Source organism: Rhinatrema bivittatum, chromosome 2 (genome assembly GCF_901001135.1).
Source record: "Rhinatrema bivittatum chromosome 2, aRhiBiv1.1, whole genome shotgun sequence".
Taxonomy (NCBI): domain Eukaryota; kingdom Metazoa; phylum Chordata; class Amphibia; order Gymnophiona; family Rhinatrematidae; genus Rhinatrema; species Rhinatrema bivittatum.
Genome location: NC_042616.1, coordinates 727,680,785 through 727,694,792, shown reverse-complemented (window position 1 = coordinate 727,694,792; position 14,008 = coordinate 727,680,785). Strand labels below are relative to the sequence as shown.

Sequence of the window (14,008 nt, the reverse complement as noted above, 5' to 3'; positions counted from 1 at the left end):
GAGTAGGTGATGTGGGGGAGTTGGCTTAATGTGCAATCCTTCACCAGCCTTTGCAATTTTTTTTTTTTAACAATCTGTCTACATTCCAAAGCCTCTAACTGCCTACCATAATAAAGCAATGGAGATTTCTTGGGAAGTTTTAATTGCTAAAACACTGACGCAATGTTTCTGATTTTCAAATCGGTCCACTATATTCCTATTTTATTCCTGCAACACTATTTTGCCCTAGATAGATAGACAAACGGCCACAGACCCCTTTTATATAATTCTTTCCAACATTCCTGTGTTTTATGTGCGTAAATGGCTTTGAAAATCAGAGCCCAAAAAACTATTATATGGTATATAATCCATTAAAATGACAAAAGATTTTTACTGAATACAACCTATCAAGTTATGTTATAACAAACCCAACTCGCTTGAGTTTCAGCCCAGCCAGGCAGATGCTATAAGAAGGTTGCTGGGCAGACTGGATGAACCATATGGTCCTCTTCTGCTGTCATTACTATATTACTATGTAATGAGTCACGGGACCAAAACTAAACTACTTTTTTTCTAACTTTATGAGAACCCCCTTGTTCTGGACTATGAATTATCCCTATGCTTAACGTGGGGAGTACCACATGAGAAATTATATTTACTAATATGATTTATCTTCGGGTTCGTAGCCTGAATGGGGGATGAGACAGGGTCCCAGTCACCCCGATACCAGAATTCTGTATCCTTCTCAATGTGTTGCTTATGGCACCACAGACCAGAATAAAACAGTAATTAACTCTTTTATTAGTACTGGGTAAGTAGACCGTAAATCCAACTAGAACATTAAACGGGAAAAATACAGTAGTGAAGTATAATATAAAATTGCAGTTTTCTTATTTTAAATCAAGCAATGCAAAAATAACACTGGGTATGGCCCATTAACTGGGGCAACCAACATTACTCATATGGATAGTAAAAAAAAAAAAGGAAGTACATAGCTTTCAAAAATTGTCTTTACTTCTGAGTACTCAAAAAAAGGGGTGGGAGAAACAGTCCACCCCAATGTCACCAGTTTGTATAGGTTGCACCCTGTCCCAAACACAAAATTGTGTGGAAAAAAGAAAAAAAAACAATCAAGAAAATGAAGAAATGACTCTTGATGGTGGAGCTGGCTAGATGACAAAAGGCAAGGAAATATACATTTGCCCTCGTCTACTAAAATACTCTCTGTGCAAATGTTTAAATTAATTAACTCAGTCTCTTAGGAGGTGATCCAGCCATATGCACCTGGGGCTGGATATCTCTTGAAAGAAGTCTCTCAGTGTCTCAGCTGCTGGCTCCTCTGTCCCTTGTTGGGATTTTTATATATAGCTTGGCTATGAAGCAAGAACAGCTATCTGTCTCTCTATTTCTTCAGAGTGCAGACCTCTATCTCTCCCTCTCGATAATTAGTTCTTCAGGAGATGAACTGATTGCAGGGCTGCGAGATGCACTCCTCTCTTCCTGGCTCCTGGCTTCAAATCCTGGCCATCCTCATCCTGCACACAGACAGAGCCAGCCAAATTGTGCCTTTTCTACCTTAAATGGTCTCCCAGCATTCCTTTGGCTCCATTCTCTGCTGGCTATGTAGTGCTATTCTCTGGGCAGGCTAAACAGTACAGCCCTTTTCCCAACTTGTTAACACTGTAAGTGGTGGATGCTGGTTCTTGCAGAACATTTGTCATTTCCAGGAGGCATACAGGGTTTTTAAATGTATTTTTATATTCTTTCACCCTGGCTGTGGCAGCTTGCAGTCTCTGCAAGGTTGAAAACCCTTTTTTGACAGATCCAAAACACATCACTCAGATCCAGACAAAGCTTGGTCCACATTCTAAGGCTCCAATACATGATAAGCTCATGGGGGTCAGGAACCTGGTTTATAGTAGCTTGCTACATTTATATTTATTTATTTACTTACTTACTTAAAGCAATATTACATCAAGATAGTTTAACTTCAAAGAGAAGAAAAATAAAACAATAAAAAATATATAAAGATCTCTAGTAAATTACATCAATTAAAGAGACTCAAGAAAAAACAACTAATAAATTAAACATATTGGTAAAACAAATATAAACTAGTGTTCATGATCACCATTGACTAGGCTATTAATGAACCATCTGGGGAGAACTTACCACAGGCAGCTCCCTATTATGAAGAAGACCATCTGCTTGATTTAGATCAAAAAACACAAACTTGGTATTAGCCAATCTAACCTGACAAATGCAAGGAAAATGCAATACAAAGGAGGCATCATGTGCTACCATACTCTGTCTTTTCATCAAAAAAAATTTCCAACTTAACTGAGTAATGGTAGCAACATCAAGAAAAAGCAAGTTTTCTTACCAAAAATGGTGTTTTCAGTAGATAGCAGGATGAATTAATCCCTGCTGTCTGGGACATCCCTCTGGGGCGGCCGAAGTGGAGCTTCCAAAGATGACAGATCTTTACTCTGTGTGTGGCTGAGTGTCCTTTCCCGTGCAGCTCCATTTTCTCCTCAGTCTATTTCAAAGCGTATCAGTGAAGCTGTAAGTGGAGAATGTCCGGGGAGGTGGCCGGGTCAGCATGGCTAATTCATCCTGCTATCTATGGAAAACACAGTTTTCAGAAAGCAAATTTGCTTTTTCCTGCAGATAAACAGGCTGAATTAGCCATGCTGTCTGGGAGTCCTCAGCAGAAGATTGAGAGTGCAGACTGAGAATTCATCACAGGAACGTAGTTTTCTTATCAAGACTGGGTACAATACTTGCGCATAACCTGATCCCTGTTACAGGTGGACAGTCTCATGAATGGTTAACTGACTGGAGTATGGTCCTGCCCATTGTTGCATCCAACGTGGCTTGCTGCTGAAGTCAGTAGTGCAACATAAAGGTGTGCATGAAGGACCAAGTGGCTGCTTTGCAGATGTCCAACAAAGGGACCCAGCAGAGGTGAGCCACCGAAGATGTCATTGCCGAACTAGTCAGGGTCTCTGATTTTTTACTGTAGAAAAAGTGAATGCACTGTGAAATCCAATTGGAGAGAGTTATTTTGGATATTTGAAGTACTAGGGCATTTGAGTTGAAGGAAATAAACAGCTGTGAATCTCTAGCCTCCAAATGCATCCTACGTTTATAGTACCCAAAGGCTCTCTTGCAATCTAGCGTGTGCAGCTAACACTTACCTTCATTCTTGTGAGGTTTTGGAAAGAAGGTGGGCAATGTGGTGGTCTGATTAATGTGGAATGTCGATACAACCTTGGGTAAGAAGGAGAGATGAGTTCATAAAGTCACTTTGTCATGGTAGAACTGTAAGTAAGGAGGTATGAACTAAAGCTTGCAGCTCTCTGACTCTCCTTGCTGAGGTTAGGGCTACAAAGAACAGCACTTTCCACATGAGATATCTCATATGGCTACTTTTCAAAGGCTCGAAGGGGGGGAGAGCATGAGCTGCTCCAGCACCATGTTGAGGTCCAACGGTACAGGTGGCTTTAATACTGGTGGTCTTAAGCTGTGGGTAGGCCGGCGGTCGAAAGGCTGGATATAGTCTGTATGGGTGCCGCTGGTAATAGGCTATCAAAAAAATAGGGTAGTACTTCCTTGCCGATGATTGTTGGTCCATTGGAGACCCCAGGGATAGGACCTGGACACCAGGGATAGGACCATGCTACTATTTCCCATAATTTGTCTCCAAACAAGTTGTCTGGTAGACAGGGGAGGTCTGCCAATTTCTCATAAACATCTTCCCAAATGGTGCTGGCTTGGAGCCACGCCATCATTCAGGCCGCTATGGCTCCCATGGTGGTTCAGGCAGACTTCTCAAAGGCCTCTTATATTGTCCATAACCCATATCTCAGCCCCTCCTTGAAGTCGTGGAACTGCTGAGGTGGGACTTCACCCGGGGCCATAGATGTTAGAAGCGGCTTCAATGACTGCAAGCACTTGTACAGGTACTGAGTGATGTAGAACTGGTGATGCTGTATTTTTGCATTTAGCATACCAGCCTGAAACACTCACTTGCCAAAGTTGTCAAGATATTTGCAATCATGGCCCGGAGTGGTGTTGGAGTGAAGGCAGGACTTTTTGGCTCTCCTTATGGAGACCACTATCGAGGCGTGTGAGAGCTGGAGTGTACTGAAATATGGAGGCTGGCACATTCAAAACTTGAGATCTGTTTTCCTTGAAGTCAGTTGGCAAAAACTCTGGGGAAATGTCCAGCTGTGGAGAAGGCTGCAGGGTCGGACTGTTGGGCCTAAGCTCCGGACTGCAGTGTTCATGTAAAGGTGAAGAGGCACCTCTCTGAGGGGAAGCCTCACGCCAAGTAAAGTGAGGCTGGTCAATTCCTTGATCCTCTACTGAGGTGAAGAATTGAGATAGAATCTGAGATATTTGAGACACTGCCTGTGAGGTGAGGTCTCTCGTCCCATGACGAGGTGTCAATCCTGTGGAAGTCCTCGGGGGCAAGGCTGTTAGAGTCTGGGCCCCTGGGACGAAGTTGCGACTGCTCTATCCTGGCTGAGACTTAAGAACATAAGAACATAAGAAATTGCCATGCTGGGTCAGACCAAGGGTCCATCAAGCCCAGCATCCTGTTTCCAACAGAGGTCAAAACCAGGCCACAAGAACCTGGCAATTACCCAAACACCAAGAAGATCCCATGCTACTGTTCTGCCTCTGCCTCTTGTGAAGGGGTTCCTGGAGTTGAGGCAAAGAATATTTCTTCCTAGATACAGATGAAAAGTCTAAGAATACTCTCTCCAAGGACTCAGAAGAGCCTGATGGGGATTCTCATACCCGTTCCACATCGGAAAATCCCAGCTCGATCAATTTGTCCAGTGTAAAGACCACCTGCAGGTGTATTTTCTTAGTGGATTTCTTTGAGGAGTTTGACTGATGCTGGTGACTCCTCGATGTCTTTTGCACCAAGTGTGTCGACGTCCTCTTCCCTTGCATCGGTTTTTGCATTGAGACCGGAACATGCATCAAGATGGATGATGCAGGGTGATGACGCATTGACGCATTGGGCCCCGACTCCTCCTTGCATGGAGGCTTAGGCTTCGAGGAGTGCATTATTGGCACATCCCGTGCGCGGTGTTTCAGCCTCTGTGTTGCAGGGCCAGTGACTGCATCGGCTGCGTTGAAGCCTCGAAACTCAAAGCCACTGACTTCGTTGCAGGTGGCAGCACATCACCCAACGTTCCACGCACCTTGGAGTCATGGGAAAGCTGAGGCACGGATACCTGCATAGGCCGCCTATCCAGCGGTCCTAACGAGGTGGTCTTCTTCGATTTCTTGGAGCAATCCTGACACAGCCCTGAAGAAGAATGGGCAGATAGGCATTACATGCTGGGGGCATGGGACTCTGATTCTTCTTCTCGAAGCCTCTTGGGCTATTTTTGCAGCCCATTGGCGCTAAGCCAGGGGGGACCTGTGGTCGTAGTTTCTACAGGAGGCCTGGTCATAATTCGGTCCCAGGCAAGGATAACAGTAATAATGTCCACCAGTGACGGACATAATTTTTCCACACTGGCAGAATTTAAAGCCAGGCGGTCTGGGAAGCATCTTGAAGTCATGTGAAGCGATCACCGTAGAAATGAAAGGTGATCTCTAAGGAGATGTGAAGCTCTGTGTGCAGCCTGCAACGTGGAAAAATAGACTGAAGAGAAAATGGATCAGCACGGGAAAGGACATGCAGCAGCACACAGAGCAAAGCTCTGTCATGTTTGGAAGCTCCGCCTCGGCCATCCCGGAGGGACATCCTAGACAACATGGCTAATTCAGCCTACTCATCTGCAGGAAAATCTAATTTTCTATAAACCTGAGCAATTCTAAGAAAGAAAATGTCTCTTAGGGATTCTGCACTGGAAAGACACTACATAGGCTTTGGATCAAACTGGAAGTGCCTTTTAATCCAGCACCACAATTTTTTATATCTTCTACTCTCAGCTGATCTTAACTAGTTATGACAACAAAGTCTTTGTCACAAATCAGTAACTTTCTTTGTATTTTCAAAATAATTAATAGTTAGCTTTCATTATTTCTGCATAATCAATTAATCATAATTAAATGGGGAGACACATTTTGATACTATCTCATTTACCAAGTATAGCAGAAACCCTTCCCTCTCACTATCACTGCCCCAGTACTGATTTTCTGCCATATCATTGACCTGGAACCTTTCTGACCTGTGGCAAATTGCTTTTTCTCCATTGAAGCCAGAGTGGAAGATGAAGGCTGCCCTGGCCTTGGCTCGGTGTCTTTTTTATTTTTTTTAGAGAATCACCTCAAACTTCTTATATAAAGGAAGCATTACCAGAGATTAGTTATTATTGTGTGTTTATAGGTGATTATGATTATTGTCTGCTGCATAGCATGTAGACCTTTTTCCTGCACTAAGGGAATGCTTCTGAACAGCAATAAAATTCAACTCATCAATCCAAATATGGGCTGCTATACATTTGGTTTAGTTACCTGAAACATATTACTCTATTACTCTGACCTAAAAAAATGTCTGTTGCACTCAGTACCAGTTATCTTTGCCAGAGTATGCAGGTGTGGAGGCAGAGGACCATAAAAAGGAAGATTAAGAGGGAGAGACTTCAAGTAACCCAGAAGTATCTTCAAGACTCCAGTTTGTGACTCAGTACTTTAGCTGAATTCTAAAAGAAAATTCTAAAGTTCTCCAAACTACAAGCAGTGGTCTTTAAAATCATGGTTGTGTATAGTGTTGCCAAATGGCTCTATTTTTTTCAGGACAGGTTGGTCTTGCTCTTGTGTTGCCCACTGTACCCATGGGCCTATGCTTATACAGTGGCATAAAACCAGGATTGAATCATTCTCTCCCAGAAAGATGGTAATTCTATTTAGACATAAATGTATGTAGGTATTGTTGCTCTATAGTTCCTAATGTGTTTTATTTTCTGTGCTTTTCTATTTCAGATGCAATTGGGTGTGAGCATAAGGATGGCTGTGGTCAACAAACCAAATACTGATCTTTTCCCCCATCCCCCTTATAATAGCTTGTTCTATATTTTTTTTCGGCATAGAGGGATATCAGTGCATTCTAGCACAGGAGCAATAAAGTGGAGAATGTAGCTTCTGAGTTGGGAAATGAAGATTTGTGATGTTATGGTCATGTAAAATGTGCTTGTCTCGTCAGAAGTGAGAAACAATGCAAAGTGCCTCATGGGAAAAAAGAATAAATAACTATTTCACTGAAAGATTTTAATATAAGTACATGAACTTACAGAATGCTCTGTACTGTAATATTTAGAAAATTATGATTTGTGATAGATGGAAAACCTGTTTACTTTATAATTTTAAATGTCTCCTTTTCCCATGGATTCCTATGAATCTAGATGCCTACAACTGCATTTAGGTCCTGATTTACTAAGCATTTTTCTGTTAGACCTAGAATGGGATTAAAGCTTTAGTAAATCTGGCTCTTAAAGAGTTAAAAGGTGGATGCAGTGTGGAGGTGGCATCCTCAGGCCAGGGAGGAAGAGAAGATGACTGCCACTAAGATGCCTCTAGCCCTCAAATGGCAAAGGCCCAGAGTGCCTGTGAATGCTATCTAGGGAAAAGGGTCCAAAAATGGTGGGGAAGAAAAGTTAAAAAGCGTTTGTTCAATGTATGGGGTACGGGTGTTTGTTTTTGGCTTCAGATCTTTCTTCCAAGTTAACATCAGGTTGCTTCATGAGGTTCCAGTGCCCCTGTACAAATGTGTACAACTTCAAGCATATTAAAATGAGTAAGAACCCACATAAAATGTCATGTAAAGGTGTGTTATGATTCTTTTCTGAAATACTCACCCCCTTTGAGCTGTGCAAGTATTACTTGCAGATGTTTTTGTAAGGGTCTGAATAACTGAGCTTTATGAACATAGTCACAGACTAGGAGAAAAGATTTTGTAAATCAGGCCCTGTATTTTAATTTACATAAATCTGCCTTAAATCATAGTGCAACTATCTCTAAATCTAAGGATGTTTGGTTTATAGCGCTACAATTACCTGTATTTCTACAGTGTTGATTATAGCTTCTCTACCAGAAATTTAGGTATACTCAAACTGAAACTGACTAAATCCCATGAAATCCATATTCAAAGGGGTTCATCTGGCTAAATTCAGATTTAGCTGGACAAACTCTGAGTTTTGAATTTTCTGCTCCATTAGATGGGTAAGATTTTTAGGTGGGTAAATCGTTATCTGGCTAAAACTTACCAAGATAAAACAGAGGCAGAGCATGGGAATTCCATGGGCAAGGATTAAACTTAGCAGTGTTGTTTGACTGTCAACTCTACCCTGCTGAGTAAGTCTGGTCATGGTGGACAGCAGATTTACAGTTATCCTGATAATTTTACCCAGATAACTTACAACCTAACCAGTTATATTCAGCATATAGCTGGGTAAGTAAAAAAAAAAAAAAAGCTTGATTTTATCCTTCCCCCACCCTCCCAAAATAATTAGAAAAATGTCGGCCCAGGCGCCAAAGCCCCCCCCCCCCCCCAAGTTTCAAACATAAAGGTGGCTGCTGGGGCCTCAGTCTCCTTTCTGCTTCTTAAAGTCTTTCATCAATTGACCTCACCCAAACCCCAAACCTCCAGAAATTATTCTTGTAACCTAGCAGGAGAAGAGAAGTTCTTACCTCCTTCCAGGGGTGAATATCTAATCACTGGTATAGTTGACAAGTACCAATACCACTGCACTCTTTTCAGGACTAGTCAGTTCACTGACAGCTGACCAGTCAGGGAAGATTGGATTGCTAAGGCTCATAATGTTTATTTTTAAAAATATTCATTGTTAGCGAGTGGTAACGTTACCCTGATAAATTTATCTAAGTAACTTTAGCTGACTGTATTGAATGGAAGACACATTATGCTGAATATTCAGCTAAAGTCAACCAGGCAATTTTACCAAGATAATGTTGCTACTCAACAGCATACTCATGGACCTCTAAATAATGTTCAATTCATTGTCGTCAGTATTTAAGCAACAAGTGACTTTCAGATGGTTTTAAAGACTAGAATGCTGAAAATGAAAGCATGAAGCCATTAAAATGGAAACGTTTAGCAAAAGCAAGCAGGGAAAGCTGAGAGATTCTCTAAAAATTCAACATATGCACATTATGCAGCATAAACATACTATTCATGATATCACACAAACTGTGCATATGTATACATGCATAATAAATTCTGGCATGCTGGAAATTTACCTGAATTATAAGAATATGAGCCTTTATCTGGAAAACAAATTTAAAAATGAACTGATGTCAGGGGACAACACATATGAAAACAATACATGAAAGAGGGATGTTTACAGTTTATAAACCAATGTTACTCTTTTAACTTGCTGTAATATGAATAATTCATGTTATAGAAGATAATTCCTAGGTTAAAATGTATGATGCGGTAAATAAGCAATTCAATAATTTATAATGCCTTTTAAACATCCCTATTTCATGTTAAATATCTTTTGGAAAAGGAATTTAAATAAGTATCCAAGTATTAAGATATTTATAATCATGGCTTATGAACCACATACTGAGTACATGCAAACTCAAAGTAGAACAGTCAAGATCTAGATTTTGTAAGACATTAATTTCTGAATAATTAATAAAGCATCACTTTGATTAGGTAGGTTCTAATCTCAGAAACAACCTATAAAGAAAATAATTCACTGTTTAGCAAGACAGTACTCTATGAATGAACGTTCATGAGATTTCTTCAACAAAACTGCCAACAGGCTACTGTAGATATTTTTAGAGTTGCCAGCCTGTCTCTAAGTCATCATAGAAACAAAAAAGATGACTTCAGAAAAGGACCACTTCGTCCACCCAATCTGTCCATGTGTGCCTACCTATTGCACTGTCAAAGGTGTTACTTGATCTGTGGTCTTCTCCCTTCCTCTGCCACTAAGGTCTCTTTGCAACTATGCCATTGCATAATGCCACTGCTTGAATTTCTTAAATTATCACCCTCTCAGTGAAAACATTTCTTTTGAACATTTCATTTTCCTTTTGAACTTCCACCCTTTCAGCTTCAAATGATGACTTTCCTGTCCTGGAGCTTTTAGCTTCATGAAAAACACTACCTTCTGGTTGTAGACCCCAACTTGACCAGCTCTTGGGCTCATGGATTATGCAAGGCTCCCTGACATCCTGGTTTTCCTACATAGGAGGGAAATACAAACTTTTCAAGGCCCTTAGGGTTTTACTCATACTTTAGGGCTTTTCTGTGCATTAATCCAATTATACCAAAAAGCACACTCCATGCCAAAGTTGTTGTTCAAAATAAAGGTCTTTACTGCAAACTGGGGGCAGGAACAGAAAGACCAAAAACATCAAAACAGGTTTCAGTCTTTTCATGTCTTCACATCTCTCCTAAACAGGTGAACTCCTACAGCCGGTACCCTTTCTCCCTGGGCCCTCCCAGTATCTTTTGTGGAGGAAGAATCTTCTCATTTTTTTTCCTTTCAATTCTGTTCCTCTCAAATCTGTTCCTCTGTAGAACCTCTAACTAAGGGGTTCATTTTCAGTTGCTGTGTGGCTCGATTAGTTAGCCGGATAAACATATCCTAAGTATTAGTCTTGTAAGAATCAAACTTGAAGAAGAGAAGGCCTGAAATGGCCTTCTAGCAAAGGTGGTAGTGAACAACTGTTTTAGTGGATTTTGTGCATGTTTGGGACAGATATGGAGGGTGGAAGTGGGAATAGGGTTGAGAGGTTAGGTAAAAGTCGAGATTTTGGGGTAGAATAGATTTGGTGTTTAGTTCGGCTAAATAGCAGGATATATTTAGCGATGCGGTCGCGCCACTGAATATACCCAGTTGTCTTAAAGTAAGCCGATTATGTCTAACTGGCTAACTTTAGGACAGCCCTACAGCCCACCAGAATTAGCCACATAAGTTAAGTGGCTAACTGTGAATATTAGAGTTGGCTGCTTAAGTTATGTGGTAACTCCGCTCCTCCTCGGAACGCTACTTGCTTGCCCACAGAATGCTCCCATCTTATCTGGCTAAATTCTAACCAGGCAATTAGTTTTAGAATTTCTTTTCATTGAAAAAAGTTTGCTTTGTATGCATTAATACTTTTCAGGTATTTGAATATCTTTATCATATTTCCACTTTCTTTCGTCTTCTCTAACATACAGATATTTAGTTCCTCAAATCCCATATTAATATAGATGATGGCAGTAGATAAAGAACAAACTGGTCCATTCAGTCTGTTCAGTTAAGATTTTTCCACTTTGGGTAGATGAACTTATAAGAGTCCATATTTAGTGCCACTGCTGGATAAATTCTGACTTATCTGGCAAAATAGCACATAAACATTTGACTGATATCAGTGGCCGCAACTTAGCTGGGAGGAGAATGGACATAACAACCACCTTTGCTAGAAGGCCATTTCAGGCCTTCTCTTCTTCAAGTTTGATTCTTACAAGACCAATACTTAGGATTTGTGTGATAATCAGCTCATTAGCATGCTTGTGGAGCCAAGGGAAGAATAACACACAATATTTTAAATACAGTATGGCATGGCAGTTTACCACTTGGGAGCTATTGCACAGCTGTAATGCCAATTTTAACTACACCTCTTTGAATTGTGTTAGGCTGTGTGATGGCTGCTGTGACTGTGTGGTAAGATTTCATTGCCAATTGTGATGTAGAGAGAGAGAGTGAGAGACAGTGAGCCTGGCAATAATGCCATCCCCATAGGTAGGTATTTGTATCCCTATGGTACGCCCACCTAGTAACTCGGGGTGGGATTTAGGTATGAGTGTAGGGGTTAGGTGCCACTTTGACATTCTATGTGACACATACGAACAGAACAGTGGTCTCTTGTGAAGACTTGATGACCTTCGGAGTGAGGAAACTCACTCCAAGATGAGATTTGTGCAGTGTTCCCTCAACCTAGCTTGATGGACTCTCTACCTGGGTAACATCAAGCTAGGTGGAGAGAACATTGCCCAAATCTAATCTTGGAGTGAGTTTCCTCACTCCAAGGGTCATCAAATGTTCACAAGAGACCACTGTTCTGTTCGTATGTGTCACATAGAATGTCAAAGTGGCCCCTAACCCCCTACACTCATACCTAAACCCCACCTCAAGTTACTAGATGGGCCTACCATAGGGATACAAATACCTACCTATGGGAATGACATTATGGCCAGGCTTGCTCTCTCTCTCTCTCTCTCTCTCTCTCTCTCTCATGGTCATATGCAGGAAATACAACAGGTCTGTCACCTATTGCAAATTGATAAATCCAGGCCTAAGATTGTTATTTTCCTTCCAAATCTCAACATTCTCCCACCTAGAAATGCTTCCTATAATTGTCACTAAATGTACATGTGTTGTAGATCCCCATGCATGTTTTTGCTATATTGAGATAGGTACATTTTCAGAAGGTCAATCTGCATGTGTAAAAGACTTTGAAAATTGTACTCTCCACTCCACGTGGATGAAGAACTAGTTAGCAGAATGGAGGGAGTGACATATTTGGGGACACTCTAGATCGCATTCCACGACTCGGGGAAATTGTATCAATTACCAGCTCTAGGGAAACACCAGAAAACTCTGGACCTCTCTTGTTTACAGCTCGAACCATGCACCCTCAGGAAACTAAACAGGGGAAGGAAAGGAGAGGTAAGCCTAGAGAAGACACTGCAGGCAATACATGGGGAGAAACTGGAAAAGGGCTGCAACAGATACAGCTCAGTCTGCAGTTGTGATTTCAGGACTTGTGACTCACTTAAAAAGAGGCTAGAGTAAGGATTTACAGGACAGGGAGCTTGACTTATATGGGGGATGGGAATAAAGATTGCTGTGGTCAGGAAGAAAGGAAGAAGAAGGAAGTTGAGACCATCCCTGGAAGGGGGAAAAGTGGTGTGATGGAAGAGGAGGAGGGAAGAGAGAGATAGTGTGGATTTGGGGGACGGGGAGGGATAGGGATGGAAGAGGGAAAGATGTTGCACATTATTTCCAAATCCTTACTCCAGCTAAACAGAAATCTCAGGATGACCACAACTCAAAAGTTCTGAGGTATGAAGAGTGGTGGTCAATGAAATCCAGGCTAGTTAAGGTAAAGTAAACAGAATGGTAGCCCGGGGCTTAGAACTGAGAACAATTCTTTTCATAATTTTTATTAGTGACATTGTGGAAGGTCCTGAGGGAAAATATGTAACAGAATAGACACCTTGGAAGAGGAAAAAAAAAAGAGAAGACATAACACTTTTCATGTAAATGGTGGTTGATGCCTAGAATGCCTTACATGAAGAAGTAGAGGGGACAAAAACAGTAACAGAATACTAAAAGGCATGGGATACACAGGATATCCCTAGTGCCAGCAGGATGATAATGAAGCACTGAGGTAATGCACGGAGTGATGGTTCAGACCTAAAAGCATTGAAATGACTGCACTGTGCTTCCATGAAAACATGAGGGTAATCTGCATGGAATGGCAGCAACAATTTTAAACAACTTGCTGGGCAGTCTAGATGACCAATTTGGTCTTTATCTACTGTCATTTATAACAGGTTAATTTTCAAAGAATTTAGATATCTGACTTGGGGAATTAGGAGCCATTTTTCAAAGGGTTTAAACTTGTTATTAACCACGCTGCCCGCGGGTTCCCCCGCGAGCAGGCTCTGCTGACTCACCATGCGGTTCTTTTCTTCGCCGACGCGGCAGGACGCCGCCGGCCTGCCCACGCGGCCTGGAGGCTGCCTGCGTCTCTCCTGTGCTCCGTGGTCGGAGCCGCGGCTTTGTTTCTCCTTCTTCGGGGCTGGCACCGCCCCCGACACTGTTTGCCATCTCGCGGCGTTTAAGGCCGTATCCCCGGGCTGGCCCGGCGGCTGGAGCTGCCCCGGGGCTCCTCGCAGCAGCTGGAGCCGCTGCCGACCTTGGGGCCTGTTCCTCAGGCCCTGCCCTGCGTTTGCCGTGATGACGTCGGTGCAGGCCGCTGTCCGCAGTCCTGCACAGCTTCCTGCTCTCGTCCTAGGCGCGCGGCCGCGTCTTCTCTCAAC

The 14,008-nt window shown here is 42.1% G+C and overlaps 1 protein-coding gene across 1 annotated transcript in view; it reads right to left on the bottom strand.

The window, feature by feature from the left end:
* Positions 1-14,008, bottom strand: part of LOC115085620 (regulating synaptic membrane exocytosis protein 2-like) — a 914,496-nt gene that overhangs the window by 718,770 nt on the left and 181,718 nt on the right. The window contains exon 10 of the mRNA XM_029591858.1: positions 9,202-9,228. Within this exon, the coding sequence (XP_029447718.1) occupies positions 9,202-9,228 (27 nt within the window). The remainder of the gene's footprint in view (positions 1-9,201; positions 9,229-14,008) is intronic.